The sequence below is a fragment of the Pinus tabuliformis genome, chromosome 3_2 (assembly GCF_031772625.1).
Source record: "Pinus tabuliformis cultivar Carrire ecotype Pingquan chromosome 3_2, CPIR1, whole genome shotgun sequence".
Taxonomy (NCBI): Eukaryota; Viridiplantae; Streptophyta; class Pinopsida; order Pinales; family Pinaceae; genus Pinus; species Pinus tabuliformis.
Window position 1 is genome coordinate 500436753 of NC_142302.1, and position 19870 is coordinate 500456622.

Sequence of the window (19870 nt, forward strand, 5' to 3'; positions counted from 1 at the left end):
GGACATGGAGTGCAGGAATTGAGAGCTTAGACATCTTTTTGAATAGTGATGAATTTTAGTGACCACCTAGGTATCTTCGACAGTAATATGATGTTTTGTGTTATCAGTTTGTTCAGCCAAGGCAGATGACTGAAACTGATTATGCATTCGGGCATCTATACCTTTTCTAAGAATGGCTTTCTTGGTAGAAATTTTTATGCCCAGATCTGTGCTCTTTCTGACTCTTTTCCATACCTCTTATGCAAGTTTCATATTGACGGGGAGTTGGGCAGATTGTTCAAGCATGATTATCTGGCTAACAACCCCCACTTGAATTACCAACTAGATAACAGTGTAACACTAATTTTTCAGCTTGCTTTCCTATACAGGTTCCGTAATGATTAATGTCCTTGGCTTCTTGTATGAGCTGTACATTCTACAGTTTCTGAAAATTGGTGGTTGTATTTTTGTGTTGAGAATTTTTGGTAAAGTTCTTCTTCCAGGTTCTTAGTATGCTGGTTGTTGTTTCAGATTATACGATGTATGCATTTCCTGTATATTATACTATGCATGCATTTATTTTAGTTGATGATCTCTGAAATGAATTTTTTGCAGGGTTTATTTGTAATGAAAAAGAAGCTGACCAACCAACTAAAAGTACAGGAATATTTGGGCAGAAAACAATTGTACCTACGGTAATGTTCTATTTTTTGATGCCGGACATCGTCCTATGGGTTTGCTTTTTACAACTTTGATACAAGAGTTGTTATGTTGCCTGATTGGGATAATGTCTAATGCTTTAATTTCATGGTGGACACTGTTTCTGATGCCAGTTTTTTTCAAGTCATCCCTCTCAAGTGATGGGATCTACTGGGCCTCAACAGTCATTATCTTCCATGCTCGCAGCTGTCCGAGGAAAACCTTCATCATACCCTATCACCATGGATGCAATTACTCCTGCAAATCGTGCCATAGGTGGTGCTGGTGGAAGAATTCCCATGTTACCGAGGACAGAGTCAAAGATTCCTTCCACTAATTGTAGTAATAAATCTAGCGTTAGTAGTAAGATTGAAGCTCTAGGAAATGAAGACTGTCAAATAGTTGACCTATCAAGTATCTCTCCTCTAGCTGGGAAATCAAGTATTGCTATTAAAATTGACCCTAGTGTATCTGCAAAAAGGTTTAAAATGACTTCAAACCTTGAAGAAAGAGAAGATGGTAAAGGAATTACTGTAGACACACAAGTCATTTCTGGAGAGGCTTCTGAAAGGACCATTGTGAAAGATATTCACATAGATTCAGAGGTTTCAGCAACTACATCTCATGTTAGCAGTGCTTTGCAGAAGGCCCAAGCATGTCCCTCCTTAAAGCATCCATTGCAGCACATTGATAGAGAGTTAAGTGGGAAAACTCACGAGAACAGCATAAAATTCTCCAAAAGCAAGAGCTCAAAAGAACAGCATGAAAGTGCAGGTAGAATGATGACAAATTTTCAGGATGATGACAAAAGCAAAACTGCATCAAACTTTTTGAGTCAGGTAATTTATTTTTGCTCCCTGAGATTTTTATGAATTCGATATACTGACAATTGTTTTGGTTTTTGCTTCAGTGGTTTTCGTAAAAGTTTTATGTAATGAAAATTTTTCTCTAATGCATTTTGTTTGGCCAGCAATATGGGATACAAGTGGTAGAAATAGGTCTTTCCCGTGATGTCTTGTTATGGTCAGTAGGACAAAAACATGAAATGCATTTATCAATTCTTGTGTTCTAACCTTTTAGCTAGGGAAGATGATTCTAATAATCAGTAAAGCTATGGTAGAAATACACATCAAATACTTTTCTATTTGCCGAGTAAGTCGAAAGCATTGTTGCGAACATCTCGATAACATCCAGATTTTATCTTGAAATCACGATTTTTTGGGCTAGCCAATGTTTGCTGATTTTTACCGATATTTTGATGGTATCTTGATTTTGCTGATGTTTAACAATTTTTACCAATATTTTCCCGATTTTTATGATTTTTTGGTTTTCCGGACCCTTGCCAATTTTATCCCGATGCCGATGTTTGCAACATTGGTCGAAACAGCAGATGAAAAAGATCAATCAAATCAATTCGTAATGGAACATCCACCCCTTGATTCCAAAGCAGCATCTACTTAGACGAAGTCGACCGTAAGTTTTTTGAGTTTATTCCTTTTTTAGCTAGACTAGAATACATATTCTCTCACCTATTCTGATCTCATATGACTCTAGACAAAGTGCTTTGTCTAATGAACTTTGTATGTAACTTTCACATTGTAGCATGCTTACTGTTTTCATGACTCAACAGGGAGTTTTTGCTTGCATTTATTGCCATTTGTAACAGTGGCATTGAAGATTAATCTGATTAGGGATTCCTTGTATGCAACTTTCATGTTGTCGCATGCTTACTGTTTTTGCTTTCATTTATTTGTCCTTTGTAACAGTGGCATTGAAGATTAATCTGATCAGGGATTATTTTGAGTTCTATTTATGAAGGCTGTTAGTGTTACCATTCTAGTTGGGATGAAATAAGATTTACAAAAAGCTAATGTTAAATTTTCTTGACAATAGTAAGCAGACTTTGCAATAAAACAATTCCTAAAAAGGCACCTAGATAGCTGAAAACTGAAAGCCACTAAAAATGTAACTCTAATAATTCTAGAATTTACAAGCACATACTGCAGAAAATATATAACATAAATTCACGAAACTGACTGATGAAATCTTCTACTGCTTTCCCATCAATTGTGAAATGAAATCTGCTATAGGAAAAAGCAGAGAAATAATTAATTTATCTCTGCTGATCTCAATGTATAAAATGCATACCCTAGCCTTCTTATACAATGAAAAAAGGTTGCTCTAGGAATACAATATAGACTCGGCTCCTAGCTCTGCTACAGTCTTGGGATCTGTGCCTGATCTCTACAAGATGGTCTACTTTTGTCTATAGTTAATATGCTCCAAAGAGATAAGATCTCCTTGGGATATGCATCCTAGCACTATAGTGCTTGCACCCTTTTGCTGCCTTAATCCAAACTTGGGATTATTGTGGAGAAAATTTTTAGCTACACTTGGTGTGGCCTTGGGGGCAAGTCTCGAGTTGAGGCTGTCACTCAATTCGCAACTCCTTCATCTAGGATTACTCCTAGAGAAGCCAAGGGTGGTGGACCCTAAAAAATGTCTAAGGTTCAACTAGCTTCAAGCTAGCAAGTCAGTTTTCTAGGAGTTAATACAAGATAGTCAAGACACACTTCAAATATATAGCATCCAATTAGATTTACAAGTTCAGTGAGTACTTACAACCACAAAATAAATATGGCAAGGTAAGACCAGTGCCCAAATGTAAATACTTGTTAAAAATATTCCAAGTAAAGATATACTTCTGCAAAAGAAAGCTTGGAGAGAAAAACTTGTGATAAAAGTGCCACAAGAGATAGATGTTTCCAAAGTAAAATAATGAATGATAACTTTAACAAGTACTGACTTGGAAGATGCTTAAGTGCTCAAATATGATACTTGAAAGTAAATAAGGCTTACTCAAGATAAATGACCATTTCCAAACAAGAGCACATGAAACACAAGTTCCAATATTGTTGATGGTTTGTAGTGTATCTGCTTTGTATAGTGATGAGATTATCTTGGTAAATTCTAAGTTAGTTCTAAGTTGTAAAGTAGGTTTCAAAATAACTTCGTTTGCCAGACCTCACCACGCCCGGGCTTGGATCTCAGACTGAGGAAATATGGGATGGAGAGTTCCTAGTGTCTACTTCAACCAACTTAAGTTGGAGGCAGATTTGTTAGTGCCACAATTGCCAGATTGATATGAAAACATAGCTTTGCAAAGTAGATGATACTTGAAAGTAAAACAACTTAACGCAATTATAACAATTAAATCAATGAGATTGCAAGTGTATTGTAAGAGCAAGTTAATCTACAAATTGCAAGAGAAAGGCAATTGCAATAAAGAGATGAAGGCACAAGGGAGCTAGCGAGCTAAGTTACCCAAGGTCATATAACCTGTAAAATGAAATGATAAGTTAGAGAGAAGGAGAGACTAGAAATGCATGTCAAATATAGAAGCTAAATGCATGAAAAACCAGTTAAAGGAAATAATTATCAATTTACCCTACTTAAGTAAATCAAAGCTATAAAGGAAACAGTCAAGCAACGCATAAGGGACACCTTCTCTGATTGGGGAAAGGGATGCCAAGGGGAAAATCCCCAAGCTCCCAAAACAGAAAGTTCGCTGTTTTATTAAATTAGATCTCTCCACTTGAAGTGAGGGATAGAGAGAGATCTTTAGAAGGATAGAGAGTGATCTTTGGAAAGAGTTTACAAGTGAATCACCCAAAAGGGAAAAATACACTCTTTCCAAAGTGTTCCAAGTGATTCAATCTTCTCTTGAGGATTACAAAAATACGGGTAAACAAGTGTACACGATTTTTGTTTATGGTTTGGTTCCTGTCAAATGAGATTAGGACCTGTTACCCACTGCATGTGGGTAGTATCAATAGGAGAAAATTTTCCCCAAATAGTCATCAGTCGACAACCATCAACTCTTTGCAACCACCAGATAGCTCGATGTGCCACTATCTCTGCCACTTGAGCCAGCCATGTGGTCTTCCACACATCTATTATGATTGTATGTTTGAAGGTGGGCCTTCCGACCCCAAAGGTATGGGTTTTCATTGTGTAGTTGGGTACTTTTGTTTACTTATCATGGACACTTTCAGGCATGGATTAGTGGGGGGATTTAGCGGAAAGAGTGGGCTTGGTTTGTACTCTTGTCTTCTCTGTCCAATTTGATGGTTAACCTTGTATCCTAGTCTCGTGGGATCTTCTTTATTGGCTACTAGCTTTAGGGGTGGCATTGCATGGGAAACCCCAATTTTGGTTGCGTGGTCCCGCTTCTTGACTCCATATACATCGCTCCACTTCGTTCATTATAACCCCATTCACCATGTTTCCCATTCGGGTCCACATTTGTCCATTGGGTCCATAAGGAGTTAGCCTCCCCTTCCCCTTGTCCACACTTTGGGTCGGGCCTGGAACGATGCCCTAAAGGTTGATGCAACTAAAAGAAAAGAAAAAGCATAATTTGGCCACTCTCAACAGGAAATGTACCATAAAATGCAAAAGATGGCTGGGACATACAAATTTAGCACGTGGGCAAAAGCCAAACATGAGCTCTACCCCTTTCATCATGGCCATCACCCTGGTTCCTAGGGCCCCTCACATCATTTAGGAACCCATGATTGTCCCAACCCCTGGTGGGTGATGAACTGCTCTACTTTAAAGGGGTATTCACTGCTATATCCTACACATCATGCTCTCATCCTCTGGAGCCCCGAGCAGTTACAAAAGCAAAATCTATAAAAGGAAAACGACATATGAAGAAGGGTGGAAAAGCAATGGCTGAAGTAACTTATGTAACACGATTTCTCCCTCCTACACTCATATACCCAAGTGTGGGCATCCCTTATCTTAGCTACGCTTGTATTGTGGCGTGTGGCTCGGAGCTCTCCCTTGATGCGCCACTCCATTCCAACATTATTTCACATACCACCTGCCATTTGATGGATGTACCATAGACATGTAATTATGTTCTTCTTCACAGGGATCTTGTTGGCTTCTATATGTGACTGTTCTAGCTTGGGACATATGTAAATATACTACACTGTCATGCATCCTATACCACTGTAGAGGTTTGTGATTTTTCTATTTTAATAAGGATGGCTATAACTTCATGAATGTCCCTCCAAGATAGATCTAATGCATCTTCAACCAATGCAGTCTAGGTCTCTTATGAGAACAAGACTATAGAATGGGTCTCGGTCCTCTATGTACACTTATGTAATTATGCCTTGAATTTTTTGGCTTTGCTTTAAGGGTGACTGTAGTTTGTAACCTTATGTTAAGCCCTCCAATTAGGCTTATAAGGCCTCCTATCACTTCGTTCTTCTCATGTAATCAAGATATTGGCTAACAAGGCTTTATTTAAACCACAAAACGAGATTTGGTTATCCACAAGTACAAGCTTCTGAAAACTTTGTATCCCTGAGGTGGCTCAGAGAGTTCGGTCTTCTTCAAAGGTGATTTCAAGCCTTAAAGATGATGCCTAGAACTACGTTTCTTTTGTTGGGATGCTCGACCTTGAATAGGCTACTGGACTAGCCCTTTGGTCCTCTAGAACATGGATTATATGCCCCTCAAAACAAGTGCCCAGAATTCAAATTTTCTTCCTTCTAGGTGTTCGGTCTTAGATGATTGGCCTTCTTTTCTTGCCTTGAAACCGTGTGTGATCTTCTTCCTGCCCTCATGCAAATGAACCTTGCTCTAATACCATGTTGAGAAATCTAGGGTAGTGTTTCATTTGGGTTTATCAATAAATTTCTCATTAACTTGACAAGTTCTTGTGATGCTTATTACATTAGTTCTTCAATTTTAAGTTCTGTTCATCATCAAGATAAATGCCAAACAAGAAGATTGTAATTCAAACAATAGAGGCACTAGAGATAGTCTCCAAGCCAGGGAAAAAGTCCTCAACAGGGGAAACACCTAGAGAAATTTCCTCTTATAGAATCAATTCAAGGAGACTTCCAAGACCATAGACCATAGACAACTCACTAACTTTAGGCCAGCGACCCAAAATAATGAAATGCTTGTTCAAACAAGATTTGCTGCTTCTTACTGCACAAATTCAAACCTGCACAAACCATAGTTTTCCATAGAAAAATTTAGCTACCAAGAGAGAGAAGAGTAGACCAAAACCAAACAGAAAGAGAGGGAGATACTTCGTTGCCTTCTTCAGAACTTCGCTCTTCCTATGCTACCTTAGATCTGCCCAAGATGTTCGATGCTTAAGTGTGTCATGTGGAGGACAAATGTTCCTCTTTATATAGCTTTTCATGAAGGTGCATGGGCCTCATCTAGGTCGACTTTAGGGGTTTCCCGACTTGACTCTTGGTAGCTTCTAGATAATTTTACATCAATAATAATAATTTTCTTTTCTTGGTACATAAGCCCTTAAAGGGTCTTTACATAATGACTTTGACTTGACTTAAGACTCAACTCCTAGAGCACTCAATGGCTTCTTTAACCTATTGACTATTGACCCAAGCATGAAACCCATGCTTTAGTCAATTTTATTTTTAAATAAAATTATTTTTCTTTCTTTTTACAAGTACAATAATAATTACATCAAGTCATGATCCAAATACAATTATGAAGACCGACACTAGTTACATTTTCAATAAGCATGGGATATGTCTATTATGATGCTTTAATGGTTTTATGTCCCCAATGAAGGTGATCTCACTTGATCTTTAGAGGATTTGTTTAGGTGGTATTACACATGCACCATATATGCCTTAAGGGATAGCTTGACTCCTCTCTAGCACTGTCCAAGGGGTACTTTTCCTTGTTCTGAAAGTAGCTATGACTTTGTGGCCCCAATGTTGCCCCTCCAAAGATGAGAATTAGGCCTTGAGCAACTTAAGTCTTATACATGCTTCTACACCTCTTGATGTGCCTCTAGATGCTGAAATGTTGGGATAGAAGGCTTGGGCATTGGACTATTTGATGAGGTGCCTAGATAGACCTAGGATGCACCTTGGCTGGCATTGACGCTGTTTGATGGACGATGCCTTGCTCTAGGGCCTAGTTAATGATGGTTGTCATTGAGATGACTTGGGAGGGATGACACATGATTCCTTGACGCTAATGCTTTCCCTAGATGGTGCCACGTTAGTCCTACATGCTTTGGAAATATGACATAGACCTCCTTTTGGATGATATGTTGGTGGAAGAGGTGCCTTTTGGAGATGTGCACATGCACTTTGTGGTTTTCTTGGAGTCAGGAGCACTCTTGGACCATTGCCTCACTCAATGAGTTATTGACCATTTCAGAGGGTGATGTCATGGTGCAGATCATTTTTCTCCTACATGTGTGGGTTATTTTTGACATATTGTTATATTTTAGAGCTATCTCAAGGTTGTCTTGTGACCTTTGACCTAGTTGAACACTCAAGTAAACTTGTTTTAGGGATTTTGCTTGTACAATTAGTGAATTGAGACTTGGTTGCCTTCATATAAATAGATAGGAGTCCCACTCACTTATTCATCATCATCATCATTCATCACACTTCTCTCCCTTTAGAAGTGCACACCAGGTTTTGTCTCTTTTCTACTTGGCTGAAATTTAGTTTCATGGAGCAAATTGTCTTTTGTGGAGGAATTTTGCATTGGGAGCCTTCTTGGGATTGATTGAAGAGATTCTTGTGGAAGTTTGTAAGTTAAATGTTGGTCTTCTTCCATTTTTGCATGCTATCTTATGTGAATCAGGGTTTCTATGTGTGGCATGTTAAAATAGCAATATTTTTCTTGAAATCTTGATTCTCCATGGTGTGTAAAATTGCTTTCCTTGAGTCCTTGAAGAGAAATCTGATATGTGCATCTATCGAACTTATAATCTCCCATATACGGAAGTCACTAGGGTTTATAATTAGAGATTGTTGCTCTCTCACCCTCTTCATCAAGGCCGTCTTCATAGAATTTGCCTTAAAGACTCTATTACCCAATTAGATCATGGCTCTAGTCTAGCAGGTGTTGATTAGCCTTTTCTCTATATGTACTTTCGCTCTTTTCTCTCTAATTTCTAGGTCTTTGGGGTGAAGTTAGGGTTTTCATTAAAACTGTGTTTAAAAGCAAGTGTACATGATGTGTTATTGTCCTCTTAATAGGGGTTGCACTTAATTACTTGAGAAAGGCAAAATCTGGCATTAATTGCATAGTAAAACCCTATAATTAGGGCTGATGTCATCTCCTTTATTTCTGTTTTATGCATGTTTTAGCCATAAAAATTCACTTGCCTACCCTAAACCTTGCATACCTAATTGATAGCCTTGTTCCTTTATTGATCTATGCTTGAAAGACTATTTCTTCTAGCTGTTATATGACATTGCATGCCATATCATTGAATATCTCTCAAACCCTAACTTATAACAACTCACTAATCTATTTGAGAGGTCCAAGGAAAGAGCACTTGAACCTTGGTAAAGATAATCCTAGCCTGCTAGGCTTCGCCAGTACCTTTTCACAATCATTAAACCATGCATCACCTTGAACCCTTCTTGTTGAATATCCTTTAGGTGATCTTTATAGGGAAGCCTACCTTGTGGGATTTAATTCACCACTAAACAGCTGGAGAAAGGCTGCTGAGGTGATAATGGTGGCCGATCTCTTATTGTCATAGGTTCTGGATTGGCCTAGTGGGGCTTTTGCACTAGGCCTTCTAGATATTGCAGTAACAGTACCCAATAATTGTAAAAGATTTTAGGGTGTTGGTGAAACCACAAAATGTCTTTAATTATAGTGCTCCAAAGAGATAATATCTCCTTGGGATATGCATCCTACCATTGGACTACATGCACCTTATCAAAATTAGACTTATGCTAAGTTATAATTAGCAAACTGCGAGAATAAAACTGAACTAACTCATGGAAACTGCATGCAAGCTGCTGAGAATAGAAGAACAATCTACGATATAAGATTGATCATTCCCTTATAGTTAATGCTCCATACTCGCAGATTTGGAAAGATGAAGAGCACCCTCACTGTCCTGTTCAAACTGCTGTAATTGAAGTGCTCAGATCTGGTTCACACTTGCCCAGGACTGCCACATGTGTTCCTAGGCTATTGAAGACTACCTGTGGTATAATAGTCTAACAGCTAAGTGTACTTGCAATAGACATTAATCTGTATGCTTTTACTAAGAGGCAGTCGAGATTCGTACTAAATAAGTTGGGCTTCAGACTGCTTTCCCAATTGCTTATGCTCCTGTTTTTATATATCTTATTAGAAGTTTCATTATTGTGTAAAAATGCTATTGAGAACAGCTCCAGCTAAAATTGACTGAATTCAAAATTGTTCTCCTTCTCAGTGATTTTATATGTATAATATAGAATTTTGCTTAAATGATTCTGATTGATGCGTTTGAATTTATCTGATTAAAGTTGTAAGGTGAAATTAAAAATTGCTTGAAGGAGCAGGTGAAGTAAACTTTGATGTAATTCATATTCTCATGCTCCCTTTCTCAAATATCCATTCCTCAATAGAAAATCAAAGTTTAAAACCTCATACAAATAGAGAGGCTCTAGCTCAAACAATAGTTTTTATCTAACTCAAACAATTTTACAGGTACGGGCAAAATTGAGCAATCCAGAGTACAAAATTTTTATGGATTGTATGAAGGGCCTCAGGCAGAATACAATGAAAATGTGCAATGTTTTGGAGTTGGTTGCAAACTTGTTTTCTGCACCAGAACGGATTTTCCTGCTCAAAAGGTTCTGTCTAAAAATTTATTCATAATATTTTGCTTTATTCAGGGGAATGAAACATTTGCAATTAAAAAATCAAACTGGCATTTTCCTTGTTAAAATAGTTTTGTTAGTGATCTGTCTTCTTGTTTTATAGAATAATTTCAGATGGACTTTTATTTGTTAAAACCTAAAACCATGTTTGGGGGAGGGGTTGGGATGGGGTGGAGTGGGGTGTTGGTCTTCAAGTATAAATTGACAAGGGAAAAGTTGAGATCTGCTTCACTTGCAGATTGCTTTTAGTTTCAAGGAAGAAAGAAATTGTTCATTTTCAGCAGCTTAGATTGATTTTGATACAAAATTCACCATTCTGAGCTGTCATGGCACACGTGTTGGCAGATAATGCACAAACAAAGTAGCAAAATATTGCAGTGAGAGAAGAGAGAAAAGAGAGGGATTGCACTTGATTATAAAAATGTGTAAATGTCAAGACATGTAAGGTTCATGAGAGACAAGTCCAGTACAATCATCTAATTACCAATGTTATCTGAACTGGAACTGGAAAAGGAATTTTTTTGAATTGAATCAGAACCAGGGAAAAAGTGAAAAGAACTGGTTGTATAAGAAAGATTTGAAGTATTCAAATTTTAATAAAAGAATTGTATATTCATGAACATCAATGTATATTTAAACCATTAGAAACAAAATATGCAAGGCTTGCTCATGTATATAAACATTTAAGGGTGAATATGGCAAATTTGCCAGTGAGTGCAATACATATCTGAAGGTGGAATATGTTAAAATTCCAACAAGTGCAATACATCTCTGGACCACATTACATAAACATTGAAGCTCTAAATGGGCTCTGGAGTCCATAACAATGACAATACAGCATATCATCAAAATCAACTATCCACTGAATCAGCCCACAAAATATTCTAAATCGTCTCCAAGCTTGCTTTGATTGAATGCTCTTTCCCTGGCCTCCAAGATCTCCAAATTATCACAAATGATCAATGAGAAGAGTGTTTTTTGGTGCCCTACTTTGCAACATGTTGCACACATTTTGTCAAAGTTATAGGGAAACAGTGGTGCCAAATATTTTCAAAAGATCCAGATCATCAGGCAACAATTTTTTGAGTCACTGTAAACCCATTCTGCAAATTTGTAATGTAAATGATGCTGGTAAGACCGTGTATGTATGTAACAACCTAGATAAGCCTATTATTTTGGCGACGAATTTCATCCTAAGGGGTTTTTCGTCTCACGGATTATTTGTGTTTCTAAACACGGATAATCGACGTAGTTTTCCCCTCTAGCCTCACCCCAAAGCTAGGGTGACATTTATCGTCAAACTCTTAGGTGAGTCCTAGTATCAGAGCCTTGGTGAAGTGTTAAATTTAGGTATATTCTATGCTAGAGCAATTTATTTCAATTTTCACAGTTAGCTCAATATCTTTTCTAGATTAACAATCACATTAGCACTAAAGTAAACTGTAGATAGAACATAAATATAAATCGCAAAAGACAAGCCAAGACAAGAGGACACAAGATGCGGCGCTAGCTAGGGACAAACCCCAATGTGGGGAAACCCTTGATCAATTCTTCTGATATGATCTTCAATAGTTCAGCAGAGAGAGAGATAGTACATATACATCAGAAGTCAACATATTGACTTATCTAAATAAGAGCAGAGATCTTCTCTACGAAAATAGCATATGAGGTAGCTGATCTGAGCTAAGTAGAAGGCATACTGCTTCCACTTGATCCAAGGTGACTCCATCACCATGCTTCTCCTCACTGTGATGCACCTCACTGTGCTGCACTCAATCATCATGCTGGACCTCATTACCATGCTGCACACATCATATTGCTGCATCATCAAGCTGTACCTTATCATCATACTGCACCCACCAATGCTGCCTCATACTGAACCTCACTGTGCCCATCATGCTGCATCTCATTGTAGCATTTATTTATCAATGCTGCACCACACTTCATCATGATACCCATCATTATCTATTTGCTGCATTAACAGTAGATAGGGCAGCCTTCATTATGTCGAGACAATCCTATCTAACGGTCATCAAATTCTTGACTGTGGTGTCATGGCCTGCGGCTTGATACACAATGTTCCTGTAACTTCTAAGCAGCACAAATATGATCCTTGATCCTCCAATGATACCTCAACGAATCTGATCCTAAGCTCCCCTAATTCTACCCTCCTAAATAACCTCACTATCTTCCTAAAATAGCTTCAGAGCAACCTTATTTCTCCACGCTGAATACTCCTAGCTGTTGCTGTCAGGCTGTTCCTTTAGGGCATATTTGGGCCTAATGTATGGACTTGTCACTGTCAAACAGTAGCTGTACCTTCCAACAAACCCTCCTTGTCTTGACCTCCTCCAATCAGTCATACTGTCCTCTAAATAGACCCCTGAAATAGCCCTCAAATGTCCACGCTGTCTAGTCCTCTCCTTGCTGTAGCTAGGGCTTCCTTTTGGACAACGAAATAGGGTCTTTAGACTGTGGATGGATGACCTTGGATTAGGTCTCTCTAGACTGCGAATAGGGCTTTCTTTAGGCAACAGATTAGGGCAAGTTTGGGCAGTGTATAGGAGCCTCTTTAGGCTGCGTATATAAGCTCTTCTACATGTGGATAGATCTCCCTTCAATGATCTTTCTTTTGCTGCGACTAGGAGCCTCTTTTGACTGCGGTTAGGGTATCCCTTTTTGCTGCGTCCAAGGGCTGTCTCAAACTCTTTCAAAACAACGTATAGGATTAGGGAATGGATGCGTTCAGCTAGGGCATGATAACACCTGCGGGTAGGGCATGATAGGATTGCATTAGGGTCAGCTGTTAGGCCTCTTTCACCATGCTAGATCTCCTTCTTGGATTGTGGCTAGACCACCTTTTACGGCTAGGGCATCATCCTCTAGGACTGCGTTTTTCCCTTAGAGATTCTTCTTTCCACTAAAACCCAAAACAAGTGGAGAAGAAGAAATCTCAAGAGAGTTGTGTGTTCAAATGACTTGCAAGGCACTTGTATTTATACCAAAACGTGGAGCATAAGTGGGGTAGTTTAGTTGTTGGCCGACCTTGACGAATTGTCCCATAACAAAAATAAATTTATATCTCCATGAATACTTATCGGCATCGGATGATCTTTAGATCAATCCTACACCTCTCGATGAGAGGGATCCAAGAAAAATATCCACTGCCATTAATAAGATGACCCACATGGAGTTTGGCCCTAGTTGTCAATTTTAACATGAAGACAATTCCAAGGAGACTAGAGATCACTTGAAGAGACCCCACTTGTTGCCAAAGTCTTTTGATCAAGATGACTTCGTCCTACTTCAAGGTAGAGGAAAAGTTGAATGATGCTTCAAACTTTGGTCCATGGAAAGTAAGGCTAGATATCACTTTTGAAGAACACGAAATTATGGAGTATGTTGAAGGCACAATGGCTGATCCACCAGAGAATTGAAGTGCTTCCGTCAAATCCAAACATAAAAAGGGTGAAATCAAAGCTAGAAAATTTATCCTTGATTCTCTTGGTGATCATCTCATTACTTATGTTTCTGGTTTGAAGAAAACGAAAGAAATGTATGGAAAACTAATTGGCATGTTCGCAATTAGTAACTTGAACCAGATTATTGCTTTGGAGAATCAACTGAATGACATAAAGAGGAATAGAGGAGAGACAATTCAAGTATATTTCCTGAGAATGACCAAATTTAGGAATCAATGGTCAACAATTGGTGAGGTTGTACCCGAAAAAAGAGATGGTGTTGATTGTACTTGGAGGCCTTTCTTCTGTTTGGGAGACTTTTATCATCAACATCAACAATATCAAAACCATTCCCACATTTGATGAGCTCTTGGGAAAATGTATCCAAGGGGAGGCCAGAATGATCTTCAGAGGGAGTATTTCACATTATGAAGAATGAGAACCTACTGCATTTTCAGCCTATGACAGGAGAAATAAAGATAATAAAAACAAATATGCTTTCAAATCAAATAAAGGAAATCTAGACATATCAAAAGTGAGATGTTTTAACTATCAAAAACATGGTCACTGTTACCCATCACCTATGGGTAGTATCCATAGGAAAAAATAATTCTCCTAGATGGTCCTCAGCCAACAGCCAACAACCCGTTGCATCCACAAGATAGCTCGATGTGCCACTATCTCCGCCACTTGAGCCAACCATATGCTCCCTTGCCCATCTATCATGATTGTATGTTTGAATGTGGGTGTTCCAACCCTGAAGGTATGGCTTTTCATTGTGTAGTTTGGTATTTTTGTTTACTTCTCATGGACACTTTTGGGCATGGATTAGTGGTGGGGGGTTTGGCGAAAAGAATGGGCTTGGTTTGTACACTTGTATCCTCTGTTCAATTTTATGGTTAACCTTGTATCTTAGTCCCGTCAGATCTCCTTTATTGGCTACTAGCTTTACGGGTGGCATTACATTGGAAACCCTGATTTTGGTTGCGTGGTCTTATTTCGTGACACCATATACATCACTCCCCTCCGCTCATTATAATCCCATTCACCATATTTCCCATCTGGGTCCACAAGGAGTTAGCCTCCCCCTCCCCTTGCCCACATCTTGTGTCGGGCTTGGAACGATTCCCTAGAGGTTGATGTAGCGAAGAAAAAAAAAGAAAAGCATAATTTGGCCACTCTCAATAGAAAATGTACCATAAAATGCAAAATATGGCTGGGACATGCAAATTTAGCACATGGGAAAAAGCCAAAGATGGGCTCTATCCCTATCATCATGGCCATCACCCTGGTTCCTAGGGCCCCATCATATCGGTCCCATACCATTAAGGAACCCATGATTGTCCCAACCCTTGGTGGGCGATGAATTGCCTCACCTTAAGGAGGTATTCACTTCTATATCTTACATATCATGATCTTCTCCCCTGGAGCCCCGAGTAGTTACAAAAAGAAAAATCTATAAAAGGCAAAAGGCATATGAAGAAGGGTAGAAAAACAATGGCCGGGGTAACTCATCTACCACAATTGCTTCCTCCTAGAATCATATACCCTAGAGCGGGCTTCCCTTATTTTAGCTACACTTGTACTATGGCATGTGGCTTGGAGCCTGTAAAACCCTCCTCAGACATCTATCCAAGTAACCAGCCAACTAGGGTAAACATGTGACGAGAGGCTACTATGATTGGATTCGACCTCCTATGTGAACTTAAGGAAGTGGAATCGACAAAACACATTAACCAACCTATCCACATCAACAACAGAACCCTTAGGAGACATGTCATCCACTCAGACATCCTGTCCCTGGGTCCCACTGATGTTCTGGACATTACTGCCTTTCCAAAAATACCATTTTGTCTTTCCAAAGCCTTAGCCATTGCCTTTGCCAATTTCCTTAGCCATAAACACCCAAATGAACACTCACTAAGATGTCTTTCCCAACATTTAGCTTGGAATAAGTGACCCATCAACCGTGGTCTTATATATTTTTACATGGAATTTTTACCAGGGTTATTACAGAGCCTTCCTCTAATGTCCCACTCCATTCTATCATTATTTCACATACCACCTGCCACTTGATGTATGTACCATGGACATGTCTCCCCCTTATAGGCTGAAACCACCTAATAGGGTCTTTGGTTAACCTTCTTCTTGAACTGGGAGACACTTGTACATTTTGACACCCATTATGGAAGGGCATGCCACTATGAAGTGGCCACTTGGTTCCATGATTTGTAAGCGCATTTATTCAGTTGCTCTAATGTTTGGTTGTATTGGATGGTGAGGAGACGCATTGGATCTTATATAGGATTGCAGGTGGGTGTTCGTTTGGGGTTTGGTCTCCCTATACGGGGTTCAAGTCCTCTAGAGGGTCATATTGGCATTTGTAGTGTCAGTGTTGAGAGCCACATGTCTTCACCATAGCAGAGAGCAAATTGCCACTCCATGTGATCCTTCAGTTTCACTCAAGGCTTTCTTGTGTTACACTTATTAGACAATGATGATGCTCCTGGACCACCTTGCCCAATTGATTCCACTCTTGCACCACACACTTAGAAGCTAATCCAGGGCCCAGATGAGGACTTGTCTTGTCATGAGAGACAATGAGAGGGATTGCATTGTTCTTATGACCCTTACAGATGGGATATAGGCTTGTTCAATCCATTTGGAGACCCAGGAGGATGCTTAGTGCCGCCATAGCCACTTGGGGACACCATAGGTTGTTTGCTTGGATATCAAGGGTCCAACCCCTTTATCGCTATGTTTGGAGCTCATTCATTCATCTTGGCACTCATTGGACTCCACAAGGCCTCCTCAATGGCCCTTTGACCTATCGTATCTACTATTTTTCCTTCTTGGGAGGCTTATTTTTGTATTATTGAGCTATCTTGGTGGGCTTGTCACCGAGAAATGTTATTTTGGCATATTACTTTAATAGTTGGGGCATTATTAGGTTGTATTAGGCAAATTGAACCCTTTAGGGAGGATATATATTGATGTGATGATCATTTCATTTGATCATCACTTGGTTTTGGATTTGTATCTCTTCTTGAGAATTTTTCTAGCCTTATTGATAGACGAATTGGAATCTTGATGCATTTCGATGTTTGGAAGAGCTTGTCTTTTATCTTGGAGCTTCAATTTTGTCTATTGATGATTGGAAGATGTTCTCTATACTTGTAAGTGTATTTTCATGGTATATTTCTGATTTTGTCACTTGTATAATGTATGAAGAAATTCTGCTCATGAAGTTGGTTACATTGCATTAATGAAATATGAATTTGTTGACCTTGTCTTGGTGAGGGCTCTTCCATATGCCTTATGTAAAGTATAATGAATAAATATCCTAGGGGTATATGATTGTTCATAATCACCTTGATAAGTCATCAATTGCAACATCTAAGAAGTGTAAATTTTCATAGTAACTTAGTTGCTGCCTCTAGGGCCATGCGAAGTTGCTGGGGAACTCGTTGATTGGGTATAAGCATCCCTAAACATTGAATCATATTGACTCCATTCTCCCAATAGGCTAGGCACTAGTCTAGTCCTAGGTGATAACCAACCGAATATCTTTCTCACCTCCTTTTTTCTTTTTCTAAGCCCTAACCCTTGTAGGCTTCCTAGGGCATCACACAAAATCAATTATAGCCATCCAAAATTGATGAAACTTGGTCAAGAGCTGCATTGGTGTGTCCTTGAGAGGTCCTCCAATTTTCAAGCCATTTCGAGGGTGGAATCTCAATTTATCTCACTAGCTCAAAAACCATTTCTCCCTAGGTTTCCTTTGGCTAGTGGTTTCATTAAGGATCATTGCATTAAAAATCCAGGTCAAATCCTATCTCTTTGATCCTTTTCTCCTCTCTCACTTGGTCAAGTCCCTTTGTTCGAAGTTTCACCACAAACCCTTGACCTCATTTGGGCCCACTAGGGCTTCTTTGTTGTCCCACAACCTTGTCACTCCAATTTCACAAGGATTGCTTAGAAACCCTATTCTTCTAGGATTCTTTGGTCTAGGGCACTTCTTATCAAGAAATACTCTTCAACCCTGGGTCTAGGTCTCCTTTTAGCCCTTCCTGGAGAACCATTCACATTGCTTCTAAAGCAAGCAATCCCCATCATTAGAGTCTCTCCTTTGAATAGGTTCTTGAAATCATCATCTACCTACGCCATTGATATATTTCTCCAAGTGATTTCCCTAAGCACTGGGACTCCTCCCATCAGTGAAAGTCCGTATAGAGCAGGGGGCTTTAGCTTAGGTGACAATGGGCTATTGCTCCATTATTGCCACTTGACCTAGTAGTTGTTCCATAGGAACGCCTCCTAGGATTCCTGCTTGTTTGAGTGATATCAGTTACTTTGCTCGGGACTGTAAAAAAAGAACACCACCTAGATTAAAAACAAATATGATTATAGAAACGATGCTTCTGAAAATCAAAGAAAAGGCCATCCTACGAAAACAAGAAATCCAATGTATAGAAATAATGCACCGGAAACTCAATCAAAGTATTTTCTTGTTTCTACTCTTTCCAGTTCTTCTTTTGCATATTCATTTGATAGTTGGTTAGTTGATAGTGGTGCTTCCAAACATTTTACTGGTTACAAAGAAACACTCTCTAATTTAGTTGAGAGGGAGGCTAATTTAAATGTTATCCTTGAAGATAATTCTACTCAACAAGTTAAAGGTTCAATTTCATTTTAATTAGATGATGACAAATCTATTTTTCTGCAAGAAGTTTATTCACCTGGTTTGAAAAATAATCTTGTATCCATATCTGCTCTAGAAGATAAAGGAATAAAAGTTGCTTTTATTAATGGAAAAGTTTTTACTTGGCCTTTGAACTCAAGTATGAGAGAAACCTTCACTCTTAGATCAAGATGTGAAGGGCTTTACAAAGTCAATGATAAACACATTCATGCACTGGTCCATGATACCAATCTTCAGTGTGAGGTATGGCACAAAAGATTTACTCACCTACACTACAAAGCCTTACCTCATGTAAGGAAGATGGTTTCTAGGATGCTTAAGATCTGAATGGATCATGAAGGAGTTTTCCCAAGATGTGCAAGTGGAAAGCATATAAAGGGACCATTCCCTTCAAGCAAAACAAAAACTAGTTAGGTATTTTAGCTTATACATTCTGATTTATGTGGATCTATGCCTGTTACTTCTCTTGGTGGCTACTTGTATTTCATGATTTATGTTGATAATGTTTCTCGCAAGACATGGATATTCTTTTTGAAAAACAAAGGGGAAGCATTTGACATTTTCTTTGATTTCGAAGCTTTAATTGAAAATCAAAGTGGAAAGTCGATCAAAGCTTTCAGATCTAATAGTGGGGGAGAGTTCACCTCCAATGATTTTAATAATCGTTGCAAAGACGTTGGAATAAAGAAAGAAACCATTGTGTCGTACAATCCATCACAAAATGGTGTTGCCGAGAGGAAGAATAGAACCATTATGGAAGCAGCTAGAGCCATGCTGCATGATCAAAAGCTACCAAAGTTTTTGAGGGGAGAAGTTGCAAATATTGATGTTTATGTGGAAAATAGAACTCCTCATTGGGCCTTAGACAATAAGACCCCTGAAGCAGTCTTCAATGGTAAAAGCCCTGCAGTGAGTCGCTTGAGAATCTTTGACTGTCTTGAGTACTTCCATGTGTCAAAAGAGAAAAGGACCAAACTGGAAGCTTCAGGTAAGAAAGGTACGTTTGTTGGTTATTGTGATAATTCAAAAGCTTATAGAATTTATGTACTAGGTCAAAGAACTATAGAGTTTAGCAGAGACGTAACAATTGATAAAGATGCAACACTTAGAAAAGCAAGAGACTCTCCTCCTCCTGCCATTGCTGAAAGACAAATTGTTAATGAAAAAGAGCCTACATCTGAGTCTGAACCAGAACCTGAGAATGAGCTTGTTGATAATTCAATGGGTTCCATGGTTCATCTAGATCCTCCTATTAGAAAGATACGACTATGGCTGCAAGATACCTTGCAAGATGCTGAACATGTTACCCCAAGAGGAACATTCAGAGAAAGTAAGAA

General features: G+C 38.9%; 1 protein-coding gene across 3 annotated transcripts in view; it reads left to right on the forward strand.

Annotated features, from left to right (window-relative positions):
• The window catches only part of LOC149181477 (RAD3-like DNA-binding helicase protein), a 371454-nt gene that overhangs the window by 280766 nt on the left and 70818 nt on the right, over nt 1-19870 (forward strand). For all 3 annotated transcript variants that reach the window (XM_089416629.1, XM_089416630.1, XM_089416631.1), the window contains 3 exons: nt 595-674; nt 813-1517; nt 10198-10343. In XM_089416629.1, the coding sequence (XP_089272755.1) occupies nt 595-674; nt 813-1517; nt 10198-10343 (931 nt within the window). The remainder of the gene's footprint in view (nt 1-594; nt 675-812; nt 1518-10197; nt 10344-19870) is intronic.